This window comes from Myotis lucifugus, unplaced genomic scaffold, assembly GCF_000147115.1.
Source record: "Myotis lucifugus unplaced genomic scaffold, Myoluc2.0 scaffold_151, whole genome shotgun sequence".
NCBI classification, from domain to species: domain Eukaryota; kingdom Metazoa; phylum Chordata; class Mammalia; order Chiroptera; family Vespertilionidae; genus Myotis; species Myotis lucifugus.
This window is the reverse complement of record NW_005871199.1, coordinates 1,251,633-1,273,718: the sequence shown is the minus strand read 5'-3', so window position 1 is coordinate 1,273,718 and position 22,086 is coordinate 1,251,633. Positions and strand designations below refer to the sequence as shown.

At 36.3% G+C, this 22,086-nt stretch overlaps 1 protein-coding gene and 1 non-coding gene across 3 annotated transcripts in view; both read right to left on the bottom strand.

Annotated features, from left to right (window-relative positions):
• Positions 1 to 22,086, bottom strand: part of VPS45 (vacuolar protein sorting 45 homolog) — a 45,404-nt gene that overhangs the window by 15,856 nt on the left and 7,462 nt on the right. The window contains exons 4-13 of one of the 2 annotated variants that reach the window (XM_006095182.3): positions 20,596 to 20,675; positions 19,307 to 19,375; positions 19,068 to 19,205; positions 18,511 to 18,621; positions 16,019 to 16,153; positions 15,480 to 15,593; positions 14,947 to 15,114; positions 6,491 to 6,649; positions 6,216 to 6,323; positions 5,289 to 5,410 (exon numbers count right to left, since the gene is read on the bottom strand). In XM_006095182.3, coding sequence (XP_006095244.1) covers positions 5,289 to 5,410; positions 6,216 to 6,323; positions 6,491 to 6,649; positions 14,947 to 15,114; positions 15,480 to 15,593; positions 16,019 to 16,153; positions 18,511 to 18,621; positions 19,068 to 19,205; positions 19,307 to 19,375; positions 20,596 to 20,675 — 1,204 coding nt within the window. The remainder of the gene's footprint in view (positions 1 to 5,288; positions 5,411 to 6,215; positions 6,324 to 6,490; positions 6,650 to 14,946; positions 15,115 to 15,479; positions 15,594 to 16,018; positions 16,154 to 18,510; positions 18,622 to 19,067; positions 19,206 to 19,306; positions 19,376 to 20,595; positions 20,676 to 22,086) is intronic. The other variant, XM_023759188.1, reaches the window with a different exon arrangement.
• Positions 1,804 to 1,911, bottom strand: LOC111827327. Its single transcript, XR_002830841.1, has one exon. It is a non-coding gene; the product is annotated as a U6 spliceosomal RNA (small nuclear RNA).

Sequence of the window (22,086 nt, the reverse complement as noted above, 5' to 3'; positions counted from 1 at the left end):
TCACTATGGCATGATATCAATATAGCGGTAATTTATGCTTGTACTACACATCTCTCTTCATGTGTAAGACCTCTGTCAAATATTTAGTACAGTGTCATTGCAATGGCCTCTGTCCAAGGACCTCAAAGTGTTTTGGAAACCACTGGTATATTTGGATGTCCCATAACTTGGGAACTAGAAACATTTAGTATTTTGAGAGTAAAAAAAGGATGTGACACAGAAATTAATGATGCTTCTAGGAACTCCACCTCTTTTTAAAGTCTTTGTTCCTCAATCCTTTGATAAACCAAGAAAAAGAAACCATGGAAACGAACAAACCAAAAAGCCCCTGAGTGCTGTTTTGAAACTGGACATGCTGACACATCAGCTCAGTTACTAGCCTGTTTGGGCAGCTCTGTGCAGTTTTACTGTGTTTCAATTTTTTATCAAAATGGCTTCATAACAAAAGTGATAGGTCCTCCTCTTAGCTCCTTCTGTAGATGGCAACAAGAAGGAGATCATATTATTTTTAAAACTGTTAAAGTTTGCCTTGTTTTTATTCTCTCATGCCATCAAAAGAAGATACAATTACTTAACCTTAGTCAGCAGTTAATTTTGTTAAATCACTTCCTGGACATTATTTAAAACTACATCAAGCAGAGGCATCCATTTGGGAGGTTACAGCACAAAACTAAATAGAAACATCTTTAATTAAAGGATACAATGCTTACGTATAAATCATGTTCGTCTACATTTTTTTCCTGTTTTATCTCTCTCTATTATTTCTAAAAAACAACAACAACAAAAAACCTTGAAGGAATTAACTGAGAGAATATGAGTTCCTGTTGGACTCCTTGGAAACAGAATCAAATACTGTGTCTATTTAAAAACGTTCCCTCTCACTTTAGTCCTCTTGTGCCCTTTCTCCCTAGAGGCAAACATTATTTCTTGTCTCTTATGTATCCTTTTAGAAATATTATCTGTTTATATATAAATACACATATATATGGCAATTAAATTTCTCTGATCTATAATTTATGTGATTTCCTCTAGTTCAGAGAAGTAGATATGAACGTTAAGTCTAAATTATTTTTTTAAAATATTTTTTTATTGATATCAAAGAGGAAGGGAGAGGGAGAGATAGAAACATCAATGATGAGAATCACTGATTGGCTGCCTGCTGCACGCCACAATGGGGATTGAGCCTACAACCCTGGCATGTGCCCTGACTGGAATCGAACTGTGACCTCCTGGTTCATAGTTCAACACTCAATCACTGAGCCATGCCAGCCAGGCAAGTCTAAGTTGTTAATCCAATATTAATCTGGTGTTTTACATATCAGAGGTTCTTCATAAATTTACAGGAACACATTACCACCACTGTCCACGAATAACTAAAATGTTCTACATTATCAAGGTTTTGCCCTTCGAGTCCTTGCCTCCAGTTACTGGCCAGTTTTTTTCTTGCTGAGGAAGGTCATCTGCTTAGGAAGAGTTGTACGATTACGATGGGAATATTTTTCTACCAAGTATGATAAACTCTCAATTATTTGGGGACTGAATATTCAGGCAAAATACAGGTTCTCTTCTTTTTCTCCAACTGATATGTGTTGTTTCAACTCTTACTACTATTTCTACAGAAGGGCAAGAGGAATGTGAACAGCTAATACTCAAATTCAGTTTTTGTCAGGATGTAGAACATATTTCATAAGAAAGGGGATTGAATAAATTACAGTTGGCTGTAATTTTAAAAACTAACAGAACACCCTATAACTTTTATCATAGTATTACCCTCATTACTATACACAATTTCTTTTCTTTTTCTTATATATAGAACGCTTCACGAATTTGCGTGTCATCCTTGGGCAGGGGCCATGCTAATCTTCTCTGTATCGTTCCAATTTTTAGTATATGTGCTGCCGAAGCGAGCACTACACAATTTCTTTTTAACATTACATTTCTAAGTAAGTAAATTTTTAATTCTTTCCACTTTATTGGTACTACAAGTACCAATGAAATAATTAATAGCCTCTTAAGAACAGTCACAACTGATAAAGGATGAGTTCTGTGGGGGGAAAAAATCCAGTGTTACAAGAAGGTGCCCGTAAGGAGATTGAGGACATTCTAACAATAGTTTGGTTTGTGTTGAACTGTCTAAGGCAGCGGTTCTCAACCTGTGGGTCGCCTAAGGCCATCCTGCATATCAGATATTTACATGACGATTCATAACAGTAGCAATATTACAGTTATGAAGTAGCAACGAAAATAATTTTATGGTTGGGTCACAACATGAGGAACTGTATCTAAAGGGCCAGAAGGTTGAGAACCACTGATCTAGGGGTCAGCCTAGGTGGAAAACAGGGTGGGGAAACAGTTTCAGTTTTAAGAAATAATAAAATCCTCAAAACTAAAATAAAATTGTATTTTCATAAAATGAGTCTTTTTCTTACAGAAAGATTCTATATGCAGTGTTCTTTACATTGAAGGACAACTCTAGCCTAAGAACCGTTACGCAGTTTATCTTGAATAAACACTCATGAGTTGCACAGATTGTTTCATTAGGAAGACGGGAGGGAAGTTCCTCCCTACCGGAGGTGCAGTGACTGTTGAGAGGAAGCAGACAGTAACCCTTTTGTTTTGAGTTCCTGATCTGGTAAATCAATTATTTGAAAAGCAGTTGAGCAGACTAGTAAGGATCATCCTGGAAAATGATATTGCGTCTCTATAGCTGCCCTCTGCCCATCACCTGCCTCAGAGCACATCTGGCTCTTATGGAAAAAAGGGGCAAGAATTGGGAAGGAATAAACTCAAGAGGTTTCTAGCACAGCCAGAGAACACGATCCTTTAGTCTGGTCATTGCAGGGTACCAGAGAGGGAAAACGTTACAGATGCTAACTGGAGGTGTAGGTTACCTTAATGTAAGGACAAAACCTGAACATAGGGATAGACTCTTAGTGCTTGACTCAACTGTGTCCCTAACAAAGATGACTGTCACATTTGGTTATGAAAATATTAATGTTTTCCTGAGCCTCCTACTACTCATTCAAGCTGGCTTAAGGAAGACATGCCTGAAAAATTTTTTAAAAATATCTCTGACATTTATCCTTTTCATTCCTTTCCCAATGAATTTTATTTTATTTTATTTTATTTTTTTTGAGGAGGGGTCTGGGGACCCAGAGGGTAGCCCAGGCCCGGGCGGGGGAGGGGGATGGAGGGTGGAGGGGAGGAGTGGTGGGGAGGGGGGAAGCGGCGGGGAGGGGAGTGGGAAGGCGGGGGCGGGGGCGGGGACGGCCTCTTTCCCAATGAATTTTAAAAGTAGATGTTCTGAAGAGGCCAATAGTAAAATATATAGCAAAACATTTTTATGATGGCTGAAGCTAAGTGGAATACGCAAGTTCAATTCTTTGTACACATCTTCCTGTTCTCTGTAATTCTCTATAGCAACCAAAAGCATTAATTAATGCAGACAGCCAACATTAGAAAGCAGCAGCCAGTTCATGCTGTATATAAATAAACAAGGACACTTTGAGAACCCAACCAACTTACATCTTATTAGAAAAATAAACAACATTTTTTTCATATAGAGTATTTCTGGAAGTCATTACTTCTATACATGGGTAAGCAGAAAAACATAAACTTTTAAAAAATTGAAAATATTGAGATGACACTGGTTAATCAAATTACATAGGTTTCATAATAAATCATCTGTATATTGTATTATGTGTTCACCACCCCAGTACTTAGCTCACTCCAATTATATCCTTTATTTGCTTACTAGTTTACTGTCTATCTCCTTCATGTAAGTTCCTTGAGGGCAGGTACCCATCTGTTCTGTCACTTCTAGTTCCCCAGCATCTACAATAGTTCTTGACATACTGAAGACACCCAATAAATATTCATTATATAAAAGGATGAAGCAATTGAATTAACTACATATGTATTTATGTAATTGTGACAAATGCTAACAGATGCTGACAACAAATGTGCATTTTGAGCTTTGGTTGGAAAAATGAATCACCCAGATTAGAAAGGTTTCCTGTCATAATCTAATCATATACAACACACTCCTCTGGTGGTCTATGGTGTCCCTTTAGTAATAAATAGCTATTTTTTTTGTGTTCAGTAATCCTGATATAAAATTCATAAGAAAATCAATATTTTTACTTTTATCAGAGCAATCAGAAGGCTATTTAATAGAGTTATACTGTTTTTCTTTTCTTTTTGTGCTGTTTTTCAAAAAGCCTCTATGATAGGTGAATGGCTTTTGGCTGGTTCTGATTCTTCCCACTTAGCTGACATTTCTGAACCTTGATGCCAAGATTGTTAGCTATTTTATCTGAATGAGTGTACTCTCTGAATTTAACCCCAGATATTCTGCCTCTCACCTTGGATAGTTTAAAAGATTTTTTTTTTTCTGATACCAAATTATAGAGGGTTTTTTTAAAGAATAAAGTGAAAAAATATATCATATAAAACAGTCATCTAGGTGCCTCAAAACATTTTTCTCCTCCCAGAAATTAATTATATTTCTAAAACACTATTCTTCCAAGGCTCTTAGATTATGAGTAGCTGAAATTATAGAAGCCTTATACCAACAGTAACAATTCTCACATCATCCCATCTAATAGGATTAAGCTACACATATTAGGTTCTTTATAACATGTGGTCCCAATAAAAAAATACACAAAAATATAATTTATAACTAGGTAGAATTTGTATATATTTAAAAATCCAGGGTGGAATAAATAAGTTGTCCTGGACAAGTTTTGTCTTTATTAAAACAAATAGACCACTGGATTAAAATGACAATTAATTGCTTCCTTCAGTTAATACCCCAAAAGAAAGCCATCCTTTTCTTCTTTGTAACAAATGGCCTTTGTTAATGAGGTCTCAGTTTGTGTGCTGGCCACATTTGGCAAAGTTCAGTCCTGACCAAAAATAGTAACCACCTGCTCTGGCTGGCAATCAAGCAGCAAATCTATTTTTGGCTTTAATGTTTGAAACTCCAAATGTTAGATGCCATGGAACTGAACCTTAAATGGCATAAGCAAACTGGTCTGATACTAAAGAACAGAATGTAAGTACTTGGGTTGTTCCAAAACATCTGTTTCTTTATTCCAAAAGAAGTAATATTTCAGGTGTAGCTGGTGAATTTATATCTAACCTTGACACATGTAAAACCAAAAGAATCTTAGAACTGAAACAATAGGGGAGGGAGGAGGAGAATGATATGATTGGAGTTGTAGTCCCTTACATTACTCTAAATGTCCTATTGTCTTAGTTTTATTATTAATATCTTTATATCTTACCTGTCTCTGAGTGTGCTGGGGCCTAGGTAAGGGTACAGGTTTTCTTTAAGCTTTCCTTTGATGAGATGGTCCAGGGTCTCATGTAGGAAAGGTTGATGCTGAGTATACACATTTTCTATTCCCTAAGACAGGGGAAAATAGTTCTTATGTCATTTTTTGAAAACTTGCAATATACTGGTTTATGATATTCTTATCAGAAAAGAACATGCACTCAACAGAGATTTCATGAGATAGATTCAAATAGGGATTTTATGGTTAGATAATTTTTAAAAATATATTCATCAATTAGAACTGTTCCAATCTCATACTAACACTGTAATTTAAGGCTAGCTACTTTAAAGGAATTTTAAAAATGAAATTGCTTAAATCCTTTAGCATCTATTCACTAACTCTCATCTTTTTGTGAAAATGTTATATGACAAGTAGAACAAATAAAAGGAATGGATTATGTAGAAAAATAGACTAGACACACTCAGGAAAATGGGAAAAATTTAGGCAGAATTAGAAAGGGTAGCAGATTAAAACCAATTTCTGACCATTTTAAGAAAATAGGTCAGTATTTTTAAAAGATCTATAATTGTTTGCTTCATTTTTATTTTCCTTCAAAGAAAAACTACCTAACAAATCTTAAGTTATAAACACGTAGAGTGAAATAGTGATGACTAACAGAACCGTCTGTCTTTTCACTCGGGTTTTCCTGGAAATATCTCGGTATTGTCTGCTCAGCTATTTGGTCCAATGCTAATGCTGCTCCAGTATAGAATGCATTTTTTAAAAAGCTTTCAGGAGGATATCGACTTTAACTTCACTTAATCGACATAGTTCTAAATCAGCAGCAATCCGGGAGTTACTTTGATCATATTCATTCACCCTCAGACTCAGGGGTTTCAACTGTTGTTCATTTAGGACAGCACAGAGATGCCATACCTTCAATCCTTTGAGGAACTGTTTGGTAATAGCCACAGCATCTTTAGGGCTGAAGAGGTCACTTCCTCTGACCCGTTTACCACCATATTCAACAACTGCAGACACGAGCTATTAGAGAGAGAGAGAGAGAGAGAGAGAGAGAGAGAGAGAGAGAGAGAGAGAGAGAGAGAACATCCTCTTATTGCTTGGGGATCAGGAAACTCATTTCATAAGAAAATAACTTTATTAAGGAAATGCAGACCTGTTTGGTGGGATTAACGTATAAATGTGGTTACCTTTCGATATTTCTCAGAAACACCCTTATTCCTGAGGTCCATCATTAGCCCTGGTAGGCTGTTGCTGCTGTGTCGCTCATAGTGCAGCGCGTAGAGCATCACCAGGCGGGCAGCATCACATTCTGTCACTTTAGGGTTCTGCAGGAGCCTCTTTACATTCTGAAGAGAGAGAGAGAGAACGGATATTTAACCCCCCTTCACTTGAGTGATGGTGCATAATATCTCAGATCTCATAAGTATTGAATAGCAGCGATACATCTGAGTTCATGACTAAGATTACTACTATGGCAATGTACAGTTAATAGGTTCAGCAACTGTTTCAAAATTAGATGCCTTTTGCCTAAGATAAGAATTAAATAAGGAAATAAATTCTCATTGTAATTGTTTAGGACAAACATGAATTAACTATGGATAGTTCTTTTTTTTTTTTTTTCTTTGATGAGATGGTCCAAGGTCTTATGCAGGAAAGGAACAACATATCTTCTTTCTTCCACTTCAATCATTACAGTACACAACAGAACTGACCAGCTGACTTGCAAAATGCTACTGCTTTCTCTTAGTGACTGACCAGTGGAAAAAAAAGAGACAAATTGGTAGAATTTTACAATGGAGAACTGGGCTTAATTGTTAAGAAGCAGCAGATGTATCAATCTGTATCAACATTGTTTATAGGGATATGAGTATGTAAATAGCATGTAATCTTTAAACTGAATACTTATGATCTTAATAGGGCAGGTACTGACAGCAGGGAAAGCTGGACAAAATCATGTTTGTTTTGTCAAGCCTCACAGTAAGGGATAAATGTAGATTTATATTTATTATGCAGAACAAATTAATTCAAGCCAAAAAATACTTTTTGAGCCCTATCTAAGTGTAAGACACTATGCCACTGGAGGGGTAACAGAGATGAATTAGAAACAGTTTCTGTTCTCAGTGAGTTCACAGATAATGGGGTTTAGGGGGATAAAAAAGTATAGCCCATTCTGCTACAAAGCATGTGTCTTTAATGTACGCTAGCTCAGTGAGATTGATAAATATGGAAATATGTATCAGTTTAACACAGAAGGCATATTGGTTTATACATAATTTTTCCAGTATGTTAATATTTAGAAGAGACTGGGGACAAGCTTCTTCTTTAAAGAGGAAGATGTCAAGGAAAAAATCATAAAAATCCCACAGAAGTGTTTTCTGTAAGAAGTAGCTGGTTTTGTAGCTTTAAGAACTGCTGTGCTTTTCACTATGCTAAGCTATTGGGGAAAGGGCAAGTGTAGATGAAAAGGATGCAAAGATAATCCTCTGTGTTAAAAAGCAAAACAAAACAACAACCCAAAACTAACTGGTATCCCCCTATTGTATTTTTAATTTTGATGAAAACAGTCTCAATGAGAAGCAAATGTTTTTGAAACCTTATATTTTGAAGAATAAAACGTGAGGCCCCAAAGGATGGACTGATTATATTTCCAGGTGCAAATGTCAGTGGAGATTTAACAGTGCTAGTGTTTATATTAGAATTGTTATTATTTTTATTGGGCTCTGCTTACAAAGTTACATAATTTTTTTTTTAGTTATATAGACTTTAAGTGATCTGCTTATAACCCTATTTTCCTACAACCCTTGTTTATTTTTAGTGCATAATTTTGCAGAATGTGAGGCTTTATAGGAGCACATATGTGGCATTATAACAGAAACATATGTGTGCAACAAAACAAAACAAAAACCCAAAACTGAAAATCAGTGCAATGGAAGGAAGAGGACACAAAGTGAGGTACATCTGGTTGCTGGAGAATCAAGAAAGACTTCATGAAGGAGATGACATTTGCAAAATGCCCTAAAGAATGTCAGAATTAGTCTGAGAGACTGAAAGAGAAGATGCTATTAATAGGAATATGGAAATCAGAGAAAGAAATGGGTTGGACTGAAAGACTGTTAAGAGCCTTGGAGGGCCCTGGATTCTGAGGATGTAACAACTAACATCTATATGGTAATTTACAACTTATAAGATGCTTTTCACACACATTACCGTCTTAGTCCTTCACAACAATCAGGTCTAATGTCTCAGGACTCTCCCAGGAACCTCCCAGGTAACTCTCTAGTATAAAGTTCTCCAAGTAAGATTCCTATTGTTGCTTTTCTGGGTCAACATTTCACTACCATGATTCTTAAGGGATCAAAAAGGAAGATATTTCTCTTTCATTGATTTAAACCTTGCAGCATAAGAATTTCCTTACGTTTTTCATTTTGTGGTACCTTTCCCGCAGAGCAGTCACTGAATACAGCCTATTTAGAATATCTGTTCAAATGTTCCCCTGGTTTTTACTATAACATGAAGAAATTTCAGGGTATAAATGATCATCAACTAAAAGCATACAATTTCATATGTATTTCAGTACCTTGGCATAAATTTCAAACACCTATCTAGGATTTCTGTTGTCACTTTTCTTAGAGGCACAATGTTTCGTTTTCTGCCCTTGCAGTCACTCTTTTTTTACCTGATAGCTACTCCATTTCTAGCTGACCTGTCTCTGTACTTTTAAACAAATCTGAGATATTCAAGTAACCATATGCCCACATAAGTGCGATGGGAACAGTAAAAGACTATTTGGAGCCATTAGCTTTTACCCTTCCTACCTTCTAATTACGTTCACTTGAATCTTGACTTGGCTCTCTCTGTTTCCTACTACAGAATCCACTTCTATTCCTTGAGATTTGATCCTGGTATCTAGAGAGTCCCTGGCTTGACTCTTAGCTCTCCTTCGAGGACTTGGCCCAGAGTTGGCCAGGATTACTTTGAGTAGACTACTTTGGAGCCCTTAGGACCCAACTGTGGTCAGGACAGTGTTCTAGCTAGACTTACCTATTTCATCAAGAAAAGAAACCTAGCCTGACCGGTTTGGCTCAGTGGACAGAGTGTCGGCCTGTGGACTGAAGGGTCCCAGGTTCAATTCCGGTCAAGGGCATGTACCTTGGTTGTGGGCACATCCTCAGTAGGAGGTGTGCATGAGGCAGCTGATCGATGTTTCTCTCTCATCAATGTTTCTGACTCTCTATCCCTTTCCCTTCCTCCCTGTAAAAAATCAATAAAATATATTTTAAAAAAGGAAAAGAAACCTATAGGTATGAGTTGAGTTATTTTTTCTCTTTCAGCTATGTAAGTCCTTGAAGAAACAAGGCATTTTTGCCTGCTTGGATCCCATGTTATTCTTTGACTTTTGAACTATTTCCCTCACGACCACGTGACTCATTAATTTTACTTACAGTGGTATGTGGTATATTGAGATTTCAGGGTACTGATCAGAGAAGAGGAAAAAAGGAATCTGAGAGATTTCTAATTACACAGTAGGTATGTGCTTGCTACATGGTAGCATTTATATGTTGGAAATATGATTGAATTTTATAATAAGCTTTTTGGTTTCTCTTTTCATATTAACATTTCCATAAGCTTTGAGGATATAAAGAGAGAAAAGCATACTATCACATGAACAGTGGCTAAATAAAGAGCAAAACAAAATTATTGTTCTCTTAAGGAGAAAAGTTTCAAAGATCTTTCACCGAATTTGTGTAGGCCAAATCAAGAAAGAGGAAAAGCAAAGCAAAAACACTGTCTTTGAAGATCAGGTTTCAAAAAGGAGTTAACAGTCACTCAAAAGACATTAATAAAAAACAGTTCTGATATTTAGAGCTTCTTCCATTGTTTTGGGATGACTACTTTTCTATCAAAACTTTGATGAAGCAGCACAATGAGAAAATAATAACATACCTACATTTTAAACCACTGTACACATTACAGATGAAGTCAGCAAATAAAGACTGTCCCATTATTTGCTTTAATTTAAACTAAAAGAACGGGAGCTCTACCTTGTTGTATACTATCACTATCACATTAATGTAGTAAATTAATAGTATTATTCATTGAGCAGATGAGAACAGCAAAATGGAATTGGCAGAAACCTTCAACATGCAGATATGATAAAAAATGAGTCTAATCTAATAGTTTGAGAGAACAGTATTTGGGGACTGTAAAGAGCTCTATCCAGGAAAAATAATAGGAAGTAGGTAGGACCCAATTCCACTGACTGGCAAATAGTCTAGTTAACATAAAATTCAGTTTTGCTGCGATCTTCTGGTCCACACTCTTTCTGAAACACTAAACACTGGTTTAGAAAAGCATCATTTTTACTCTTAACTGAGCAAAGTAAAATTGTCAGCTCTATGTGTCCCAAACAATTTTCTCATGATTTTAATGAAAAGCAAAGCAAAACAAAACAAAACAACAAAACCCTCTGAAACCAGGGAGAGATCCAAGGTTATGACTAAAGTAAAAAAATATGTCCTGGGTGCCATAAAGAACATAGAATGTACCACCAAATAGTAACACTGATAATGGTGATCGCTAATACTTGTTGAATGTTATAAGTACCAGGCACCACATGAAGTGCTTCACATGTACTAGCATATTGCACCCTCACAAAAATCTATGAAATACTGTTATTTTTCTTCATTTTACAGATAAAAAGAATAAGACTACTTTTAAACTCAAGCCATCAAAGGCCCAAACTCTTAACCACTACTCCACATTGCTTCAAATAGAGCTCTTTTCATTTTTCTAACAAATATTTATTGAGTCTCTACTATGTGCTATTAATAGGATGATTACCAGGAAAGAAAGACATAAAATAGACTAGTTCCTCCTTCCAAATAAAAAGTTGTAATATGACAATATGGGGGAGGGGGGATTGTTTACTTTCTTAAGATGTTTCTGTTCATGGTATGAAAAAAATCTTCCTTCTAATCAAACGAGTCTTTTCTGAGGTTATGGATATGTATGCTTCAGTGGTAGTATATAACAGTTTGGTTCTAGTGAAATTCTTTCTAAATAAAAATGTTGTTAGACTATAGAATAACTGGTTAGAAGTGGCTTATAGGTTAATGTTTGGCAATATATGAGCTTTTTTTTTTCTCTCACCATGTTACAATTACTATTCAATAAAGCAAACCCCATCTGTACTAAAAAAAAACCCCTCAATTCATTGCTTCATGACGTATTATAATCTAGGGTCAAGCCAAGGAATGCTATAACCCATCTAGGGGTCAGGCCTCTGGCATCTACTCATTATCAAACAAAAGTTCCCTTTATAGACTATTTAAGTCATGTTGCCAAAGAAATCCATTATCATGGGGGGAGTACAAATCAACTGCTCGCTGTAAAACCCTAATACCATGGGCAAGAAAACCTTCAAAAGATACCTTTAAAAATGTAAAGTGGATCACAAATGGAATTCATATTTTAAAAGTACTATCTTTCTTTTAAAGTGAACCCCTCCCCCCCAAAAATATTTCAGGCAAGGAATTACAGTAATTTTGTTCCAACTGCTTACCATTTGGTAGAGAGATACAAATAAAGATATTAAACTTGGCTAGTGATTATGTTTGGTTCTATTGTTTTAAAGGAAAAATAAAATGATAAACATAAGGAAATTTAAATTTAGTTATAGGGAAAAATTTGTTTTTATTTAGGAAGAGAAGAAAACTCATTTTATTGAGAAAAACAAAAAGTTTTCATAGAAATATTTCTATTAGGCCCATGAAACAATAGACTTTAGTAGTGTTGTTTAAAACTGTCTTTAGTAGTATTGTTTAAAGTAAGTTGGTCAAGTTAAATAGATTGTGATACAATTTACAAAGAAATGGTAAAAAGAATGAGTCTTTACATTTTTATCTGAAGCCATCCCTGAGAGACATAGTTAAGTGAGAAAGTAAATGCAGAATTATGTGTACAATATGGTATCATTTGAATTTAAAGAGTGGGAGATATACACATCCAAACAGGCTTGCACAAATTCAGAATAACTGAAACTAGTAACAAACTCAGCTTTTACTATATATCTCTTAAATATATCTTATTTAAGAATCAGAATTTAAGACAATTAAAAAATAATAAAGTCCGCCTACATTTTTTGTGAAGATTTAAGAACACAGGGATAAAATTAAAGGCTGAGCGGCTGAGCTGGTTGAGCGTCATCCATGAACTGAAAGGTCAAGGGTTTAATTTCCGGTCACGGCACATGCCTGGGTTTCAGGTTCGATCCCCAGTAGGGGGCCTGCAGGAGGCAGCCAATCAATGTTTCTTTTTCCCTCCCTCCCCCATCCTCTGTCTATAAAATCAATAAAACATATTTTTAAAAAGTGATGATAGAGGTACTTTTCAGAAATATAAAGCAAATAGCATCTTCATGATTTTCAAAATGTTGATGTTTTCAGGGGAAATTCTGATAAACATTTTAAAAAGTAAAGGCCAACAACTACCTATCCCAGTAAAGACCTTGGTATAACTAGAGCAACCACAGGTGGGTGCATTTTTTTCTTCTGCTTGTACAGATATTTTTTAAAGTATGCTTAGAGGGCCCTGACCAGTTTTGCTCAGTGGATAGAGCGTTGGCCTGGGGACTGAAGTGTCCCAGGTTCGATTCCGGTCAAGGGCATGTACCTTGGTTGCGGGCACATCCCCAGTGGGGGGTGTGCAGGAGGCAGCTGAATCGATGTTTCTCTCTCATCAATGTTTCTCTCTATCCCTCTCCCTTCCTCTCTGTAAAAAAAAAATCAATAAAAATATTTTTAAAAAAGTATGCTTAGAGGAAGGGAACCAACATTTACAAAGCACCTATCATATGTGAATAATCTGACATATTTCATTGAACCCTCATAACAATCTAAAGGTTTGAAATCATTATCCCTGAGGCTTGGGCAAAGTAAATAATTTCCCCAAAGAAACAGTGGTATGTAGAGACAGGCTACCAGCCAGGACAGTCTGGCTCCAAAGCCTGTGTTGTTTTCATTAGACCACACAGGCTTTATTTTATAAAGTAAAATTGCAGCAGGAAAAGAAAGAGACTAAGTTTTAGAATATTGGGTCCTTATCAATATGGAAATGTGCTTCTTATTCTAAGTAGCTTAGAAATGGCTATCTCCCAAAGAACTTATTCCCAAGTTAACTTATTGTCAGTGACATCACACTGTGCCTTTCTCAGGAACCTTGGAATTATCTCTGGTTTGTTCTTATTATCCTCATATCCAATCTGTCACTAAAGTGTTGTTTTCTCCCTTTGAAATGCCTCTTAGCTTTTCTCTTATTGTACATTTTTTACTACTATTGCTATGAGTCCACTAGCCTCACTGACTTCAGTTTTTTTACCTCCGAAGTATCCTAACTAGATTACATTTCCTAAAATACTGCTTTTATCGTATCAACTTTCTACACAAGACCCTACACTGGATCTCTTTGCCTATCTCAGCAAGTATAAATTCCTCTTATAAGCTTCTGCATAAACTGCTTCGTGTTTACCAAATCAATTTCATCTCCTATTCTCTTCCACACCCATTTTCAACAGGTGAAACTGTTTATTCTTTTCTGCCTACTTCTGCATCTTTGCTTTTGCTGCTATTCCTGACTGAAATCCTCCTCCAGATTCTATTCATTCTTTATAGACTATCTTAATGGCACCTCCTCTCAGAAACTTTTCCTAATAACCGCAAATCTTATAGTATCACAATTTTGATTTAAATATTATGTTGCAACACTAATTGTTGCACTGGCTACATTGAATTATTCTCTCCCCCCTACATATGTATATATTTTTTTTACATCTCCATGCCTGCATTCTCTGCTGAGAATTTCCCCCCTTTTCTCTGGTTGGTACACTCCTCCTCCTTATTTATTTGTCCAGACCCACATCTAATGTCATCTTCTCTAAGAAGCTCTAAGAAGCCTCAACTTTAGGGAAAACTGTTGTCCTTTCTGTGTTTCCATATTCCGTTGGAAATACCTCTAGAATAGCACTTATTGCACAGTATTATAAATCCTCGCTTAAATTTTTCTCTTCCCTATTATCATGTGAACTCTTTGAGGGAAAAAAGTGGTATTATATTGATTTTTGTACCTGTAGATACTCATAGCACCATGCACATGTAGCGGACATTCATGTATTTGTGGAATGAAAAACAGATGTTCAGTAATGAAAAACTGAGATAATGTATTTTAATTTATTATATCTTTTAAAATCTTCCTAACGACACTGTGTGATAAATATCATTATACCTATTTTTCAAATGAGGAAACTAGTTCGGAGATTAAGCCAAAAGCTCCGGTCACAAAGCCGGTAAGTGGCAAACCAAAAACTAAATTCCAGATCTTCTGATTTTAGTCTAGTATTCTTTCTAGTAGATCAGGCTACCCTCCTAAATATTCAATTCATTGCCTGAATCCTTTGATTGCACATTATTCTTTTGTGGCTCTTATCATGTATCTATCTTAATATTAAACTGTGTACTTGTCTCAACTCCTCGTTAGACTGTAAATTCCATGTTGGTGAAGAAGGATTACTTGCCTTAGTATCTCTTGCTCTGCCTGGCACAGTGCCTTACACATAGTAGGTGCTCATCAAATGGGACTGAATAGATACCTGGAGAGCACTAGAATGGTCATTTTGACAGGCCAGTTCTTGTTCAACCTCCGAAACCTCCAGCAGATTCCGCTCACCGACCAACCGAGACAGCTCTCCAACAACTGTCACGTGCTTTGATACAGTCCCAGACATCTTCTTGAACTGTGGGTAATTCTCAACAAAGGCCTGCCACGGGAAAAACATCAATTGGGGGTTCTGTTATTTCTTGACCAAGGATAGGCATGTATGAAGGAAAAAAAAATCAGGGATTGTTCTGCCAAGAAAAGGGCATCTATAGCTTTCAATCACATGGCATCTGGCATTTTGTTATGCCTAGGAAGAGAAGAACTGGTATATGTAAGCAGACTTAATAGTCCAAAGGTGACTGAAGAATGGAAAGAAGTGTATGGCTTATTACGAAGTTTTCACTATATTGTTTTCTAAAGAGAAATATTATAGAAAATACCTCAAACCAAACTAAATGAATTAAGGTAGAAATAGAATAGCTCCCAAACTTGCATGTTAGTCATCCATGTACATGTTCAATTTACCTTCATGTCTGCTATTGATTCTAGTTTTTGCTGTTCTTTTGGTTTCTTCTTCTGAAAGTCTTCCATGAGATTCTTTATATTGCTACCAATCTCAGCGAAGTTCAGGTACATGTTCTGTGAAAAAGGAAGTTGGAAACACAGTTCTATCAACTAGTCTGACGTTCAGACAGCTTAAAAGAAGAAGTGAAAAAGAATTCTGAGCACAGTTAGAATTAAAGGGCAAGAAACTTCCATTATAACTAGCAAGTCTGGACATTGGTCAGGACACTGGTGATGAACACCAGTAGTATTCTCACAAAGGGCCACGGGAGGGAGGGAAGTAAGTAAATTGGGTTCTGATTTTAAAAGTGGAAAACCAAGTATGCGATTTCTATGAAAAAAATATTGTTAAAGGGGGGTCACAATCCAAGTCTTCTGCCTTCCCTTAAGATGCAGTTTATCCACATCGGATGCCTCCATCATCCTTCCACATGAATTCTCACAAGTCAATATTGACCTTCCTACATAAAAACAACTAAACTCAATTAAAAACCACTCACGTTAGCATAGAATTCATCGTTTTCAGCAGATAGGACCACCTCTCTTAAGTCTTTACTGATGCCTGGCACTCTGGAAAGATCAATCCGATTGTTGTTTATGCCCAGAAGTTCATGGACCATGGCTTGGTATGTCCACTAAATAAAGAATCGTGACAAAAAATTTGGTAATTGACAACACGTGGAAATAGTAAATGTTCAGGAAAACAAAAACGAATTACTTATTCTTAGTAATTACTCTTCTTTACATGGAGATTCTCTGTTTAGTTCAAGTTTTATTGATATGTTGTGCTATACTAAATATTAAGGTTGTCATTTTAATTGGTTAAACATCCAAATGTCAAAATACTTTTAGATTTTACACTTTGAAAGTGCGGCAAGATTAATATTCCTGATAAAAAGGAAAATTAGATCTATCATTAGCTCCAATTTTGGCCTGTGAATTAAGGGTATATTTTTGGCTTCACGGATAGGGCTATATTGGTACTGCAGTTACAAGCTGTACCATTTCCTGTACGCTTCTGTGGTTTTCTGCAGCATGAGAAGTGTATTCTTGCAGGTCTGAGTGGTGCTATATTTATCCTGGGAACACTAATATTATCAGAAAAAACCCTTGTGAGTTGATGAAAATACACATATTCAGAAGCTTTATATTTTTACTTAAAATGAATTGTGAAGAGGGCTGGTTTCCAGTCTTACAAATGTGAACTTATTTGGTAAAACTGGAAAGGAGAACCCCCAAATATTTCCTTCTGGCCATTTATAGAGAATGGGTTACTTTTTTTTAAAATATATTTTATTGATTTTTTACAGAGAGGAAGGGAGAGAGATAGAGAGTTAGAAACATCGATCAGCTGCCTCCTGCACATCCCCCACTGGGGATGTGCCCACAACGAGAATGGGTTACTTTTAATCATAGGCCCATTGGACAAAACTAAATATTTTCCAGCAAATTACCCTCTAAATCTAGAATCTAATACTAGAAACATTTACATATGTATATCCCATCTTTTAAAAATCTAGATTTATTAAGAAATGACTTGAGGTTATAAAAGATGTTTTATTTCCTAAAATATCTGCCAGATGAATCCTCAAAACAGCCAGTTTCATTAGGGCATTTAAAATAAGCACAACCAAATGTTTTATGCTTCCATAGACAGCATCCTGTGCATGCTCTGCCATCAGCACTTACTCTATAATTAAATTATCTCTTTTCTTCTCTCCCCATTGGACCACAAGGTCTGTGAGAGAAGAGATTTTTTAACCTTTTATCGCCAGGACTTAATACAATACCTGCCACATAACAGGTCCTTAGTGAAATCTGTTGAATGAATGGTTGCTTTTCTTTGGCAAACAGAATTATAGGCAATCATTTCTCTTTCTAATTTTTTTATATTATCAAAATTTATTTAGTGAACAATATTACTTTGAATTTTAGGAATATAAGCCTATTGCATCATAGAGCAGTTGCAGATCTCCCCAGCATTAACATTATTACCTATAAGCTGGGAAGGAACTGAAATATAGACTGTGCCTTTTCCTACAAATTCAAAGTCACTATTTAAAAAGCATCTACCGTGTGCAAGGCTCTGTGCTTGTACTTGCATTAGAGCAAACACTGGCAAGACAGTCTGCCTTGAAGGAATATGTAACCTAGGAGAGTGTGAAAACAAAGGTTCAGCATGGTGAGTGCAGCGCGAGACACATGAGACACACAAAGTTGCCAGAAATTTTAGGGAAAAAAGGACATGTCTGACTAAAAGAAAAAAGGCTTCAAGATGTTTCGAGTGATTTTTAAAGAGAAGAACTCTGATAGGTGAAGTTGGGAAGACAAGGTATTCCAAACATTCCAGAGCTAAGATGGGTCACAACATGAATAAAATGGTGGCAGGAAACCATGCGTGGCATATCTGCACAGTCGTGAGCTGTAGGTTTTGTACAAGGTCGGGCCCATATTGTGAAGGCTCTTGGATGTCAAGATCAGGCGTCTGTATTTAACTCAGTAAGCAAATGGGAACCAATGAAGATTTCTAAGCCAGCCGTAAACAGGATCAGAACTGTGCTTTGGGGAAATTAATTTAACAACATTGTGTCTGTGAAATATATTAGAGCGGGATGAAATGTAAAGTGGGGATTAAGTAGGTGACTATTTCAGTATTCCCATGAATGATTTGGGTCGACATCAAGGTAACAGCAGTAGAATGGAAAAGAGCAGACAAACACTGCAAAAGTAGAGTCTATAGGACCTAGAAGTTGCCCTGATTCGGGGTAGGGGTGGTGGTAGAAAGGGACAGGAAGGATGAGGCAGAAGAAAGAGCCAAGGATTATTGTGGCTAGAAGACTAGTGATATCAAAAAACCAAGAAATACAAGGCAAAAACAAGAGCTGAAAATAAGGAGGCAAATAAATGGGCCATCCTGTTCATTTCCACATCTGCATTTTGATGAACAGCACTTGCAATTATCCTTATGTTATGCTAACAAAGGTTTCTGCACCTGGTTTAGCAATGGGGTGATGGCATCATCGCAGCGATCTAAAATAAGCAGCAATGGAGGAACCTCAGTCCGCCGGAACTCAAATAGTTCATATTCTTTAGTGATGACTTGCTGTGGGTGAGAAAGAGTTTGGTCAACCAATTAGCTGCAGATAGCAATGATATAAATAGTAAATTCATACATAAAAACTACATTTAACAAAAGTTCTTTGCACCTTCATGGCCTTCCATAAAAAAAAACTTGATAAAGTTTAATAACATTCTATTTAAGAGGATAGAATTTGAAACTCTATTTCACAGGTGATTTGATTGGATCAAATTAGGTTAAATAGCTTGGAAATGTTTCTTAGGTTACACCTAAGAATTTTAACTTTAATTTGTTGCTTTTTTGTTGTCATCATTGTTACTTTTGGTTTTGAATTACAAAAACCTACTTCTTTGCCAATAAACCTAACACCTCATCTCCTTGGTTGTAGATAAATATTCCTTTGGTTTTTGAAATATGATGAGGAAATGAATGGTCTTGATGTTCTGGAACCAGGCCAGGGAATGCCGTACCTTAACACATTCGGCAAGTCTCTTCGCTGCCTCTGATGAAAGCTGATAACGAATCATAGGGCATTTCTTCAGGGATAAAAGGAGAGCCGTCAGTCCTTGAGTTGTTCTGGACAGCTGGGCTGGGTCCCAATTTCGACCCTTTTTAAATATTCAGAGAAAATACTTAAATTTTTTCTTATTTGCTGAATTAACTCCCTCCTAATAAATAAACTAAAAAAAAAAATCCTTTCCTTCCATACCTGGCAGCAACCCAAAATATTGAGGGAAAACAAATGTGGATTCACAGCAATGTAATCACCATAAAATTCCTGCAAATAAAGCACCAAGATCAGCCAGTCATATTCCATAAATTCCAACTGTATCATGCAGCAATATTTTCACATGTGATATAGTCAAATTTGAGGAAATGTAAGTGTAAAAGATAGAACAATTGATCAATGAAAAGTTAACAAAAAGTCAATGTGGGGAAATTAATAAAATAATTATAAAACAGCAGCAATAATAAATCTTAAAAAAACCCCACAAAAGTTATAGAAGTATACATATTATATGCCTGGAGACCTCTAGGACCTATCAATTAGTAAAAATAAAACATTGCTATAGGGTATACAATGTTACACTCAAACGAAAAAGAACTTTGCTTTCCAGTGCATTCTCATGAGAGAATATGATTCAAAAGAGGTCATTCTTTTTTATTCATTTTTCATCTAGAATATCCAAAACTTGTTTATTTGTGGTCCTGAATACAATATTCTGCAATTAGCTGATAAATGTATTCAAACGTTTGTGATAAATGTATTGGAGAACACTAAACTATTTAAGAAGGGTAACATGATATGTTCTAATGTGATGTATTATATAGCATGTAGAATAAATATTTAGGAGTTTCCAAATTTTAACCTAATGACAAATGTCTGCTTATTATTCCCAAAGCAAGATAACCACAAACAGAACTTCAACAAACCCCATTCACATCCTTTACTTCCTATTCTATCCCAATTAAACTTGGTCCTAATAGATGAACATTCTTTTAAAATATATTTTTATTGATTTCAGAGAGGAAGGGAGAGGGAGAGAGAGAAATATCTGTGATGAGAGAGCATCCTCCTGCATGCCCCCTACTGGGGACCAAGCCCACAACCCGGGTATATGCCCTGACCAGGAATCAAACCCCTGACCTCTTGGTTTCTGGGTCGATGCTCAACCACTGAGCCAAACCGGTTAGGGCTAGATGAACATTCTTATAGGGTGGCTCATAAAACTATCACAGGACATTTTGATTCTGTCCCAACCCTGTGAAACTCTTCCTACTAATAGTGGGATCCACTGACTCCTTTAATCTGTTCCCATCCAATTTGATATATCTTCCAAACTTTCTAAATATAAGTACAGTCTGGTGCAATGCACATTGATTGTGTCTGATGAGTAGCCTCCATTCTTTTGAGACAGCACTTTCCCTACTTTTAGACTCAAATCTTTAGTAAAAAGGGCCAATATAAGAGACGAGTTAGAGGACCAATATGTTTACCTGAACCTCAGCCACAACTTCCTGTTCATCAGCTTCAGCTAATGACTTCACATCACTCTTGCTGATCACATTACTGAAATCTGAAACAGACATATGAGTTGTTATTGACTAGAAGGAGATCATCGTTGCTGCAATTAGACATAAATGGGCCTGACAGTTAAAGCCTAATGAATAAGGGAAGTTTAGTACACATTGTAGTAGATGTCAAAGCTGAACAACTTCAAATTGGAATGAGCAGCACAAAGATGTTTAAATCCATAGATTCATAATAGTAATTTTTTTTTAAAAAAGGACCACCATTGTGCCATAGCCGGTTTGGCTCAGTGGATAGAGCATCGGCCTGTGGACTGAAAGGTCCCAGGTTCAATTCCGGTCAGGGGCTTGTACCTTAGTTGCGGGCAATTCTCCAGTAGGGAGTGTGCAGGAGGCAGCTGATCGATGTTTCTCTCATCGATGTTTCTAACTCTCTATCTCTCTCCCTTCCTCTCTGTAAAAAAATCAATAAAATATATTTAAAAAATAAAAATAAAAATATATATAATAAAATAAAAAAGGACCACCATTTTAACATTGGAGGATGCTAGGGAACCAAGTCTTATACTGAAAATAGAAGGAAAGGGTAACATGGTAATAAAAAAAGGGAAAGAAGTAAGCTTTTATCCTTTTATACATAAACTGTACCACCAGATAACCAAATAGTAGATGAGGGGAAATTTCTCTTTATAGAAATATTCCAGCTGAAAAATAAGGAAGGAATGATAATGATATGACAGAATTAAAACAATATTTTTATCAGCCCCTAATGAATCAATGGTTGGACCTAGGCATTGAGCATCAACCACTGCTAATATCACAGTAAGAGACGATCAGTGGAAGTACACCACACTACCTATGAAGTATTCTTGTCAAAAAGAAATAAAATCTGAGTCTAATTAAACCTCTACATCCAGGTACCAACTTACAGAAACTGGAGGAGAGAGGAGCATTTTAAACTGCAAAGAGCCTGGCCCGCGTGGCTCAGTGGTTGAGCGTCGACCTATGAACCAAGAGGTCATGGTTCTATTCCTGGTCAGGGCACATGCCTGGATCTCCAGTGGGGGCGTGCAGGAGGCAGCCAATAAATGGTTCTCTCTCATCATTGATGTTTCTATCTCTCTCTCTCCCTCTCCTTTCCTTTCTAGACTCAATAAAACATATTTTTTTAAAAATAAATAAACTGCATGGTGATACAATCAGCAAGATCCAGGCTATAGGAAACTTTAAAAGAACAACCTGGTTTCTTCAATAAATAAGTTGCACAGGAGAGATAACCAAGAAAAGAGCAAAGAAACTTAAACAGCTTATCAACCAATAGCAATGTGTGGACCTTACTATGATCCTGATTAAAACAAACCATGGGGGGATGGGGAGGGGGCAAGACATGAGAAACTTTGAACACTGAATGAATATTTAAAAAATAGAAATTATTTTTTATTATGTGGGTATACTAGT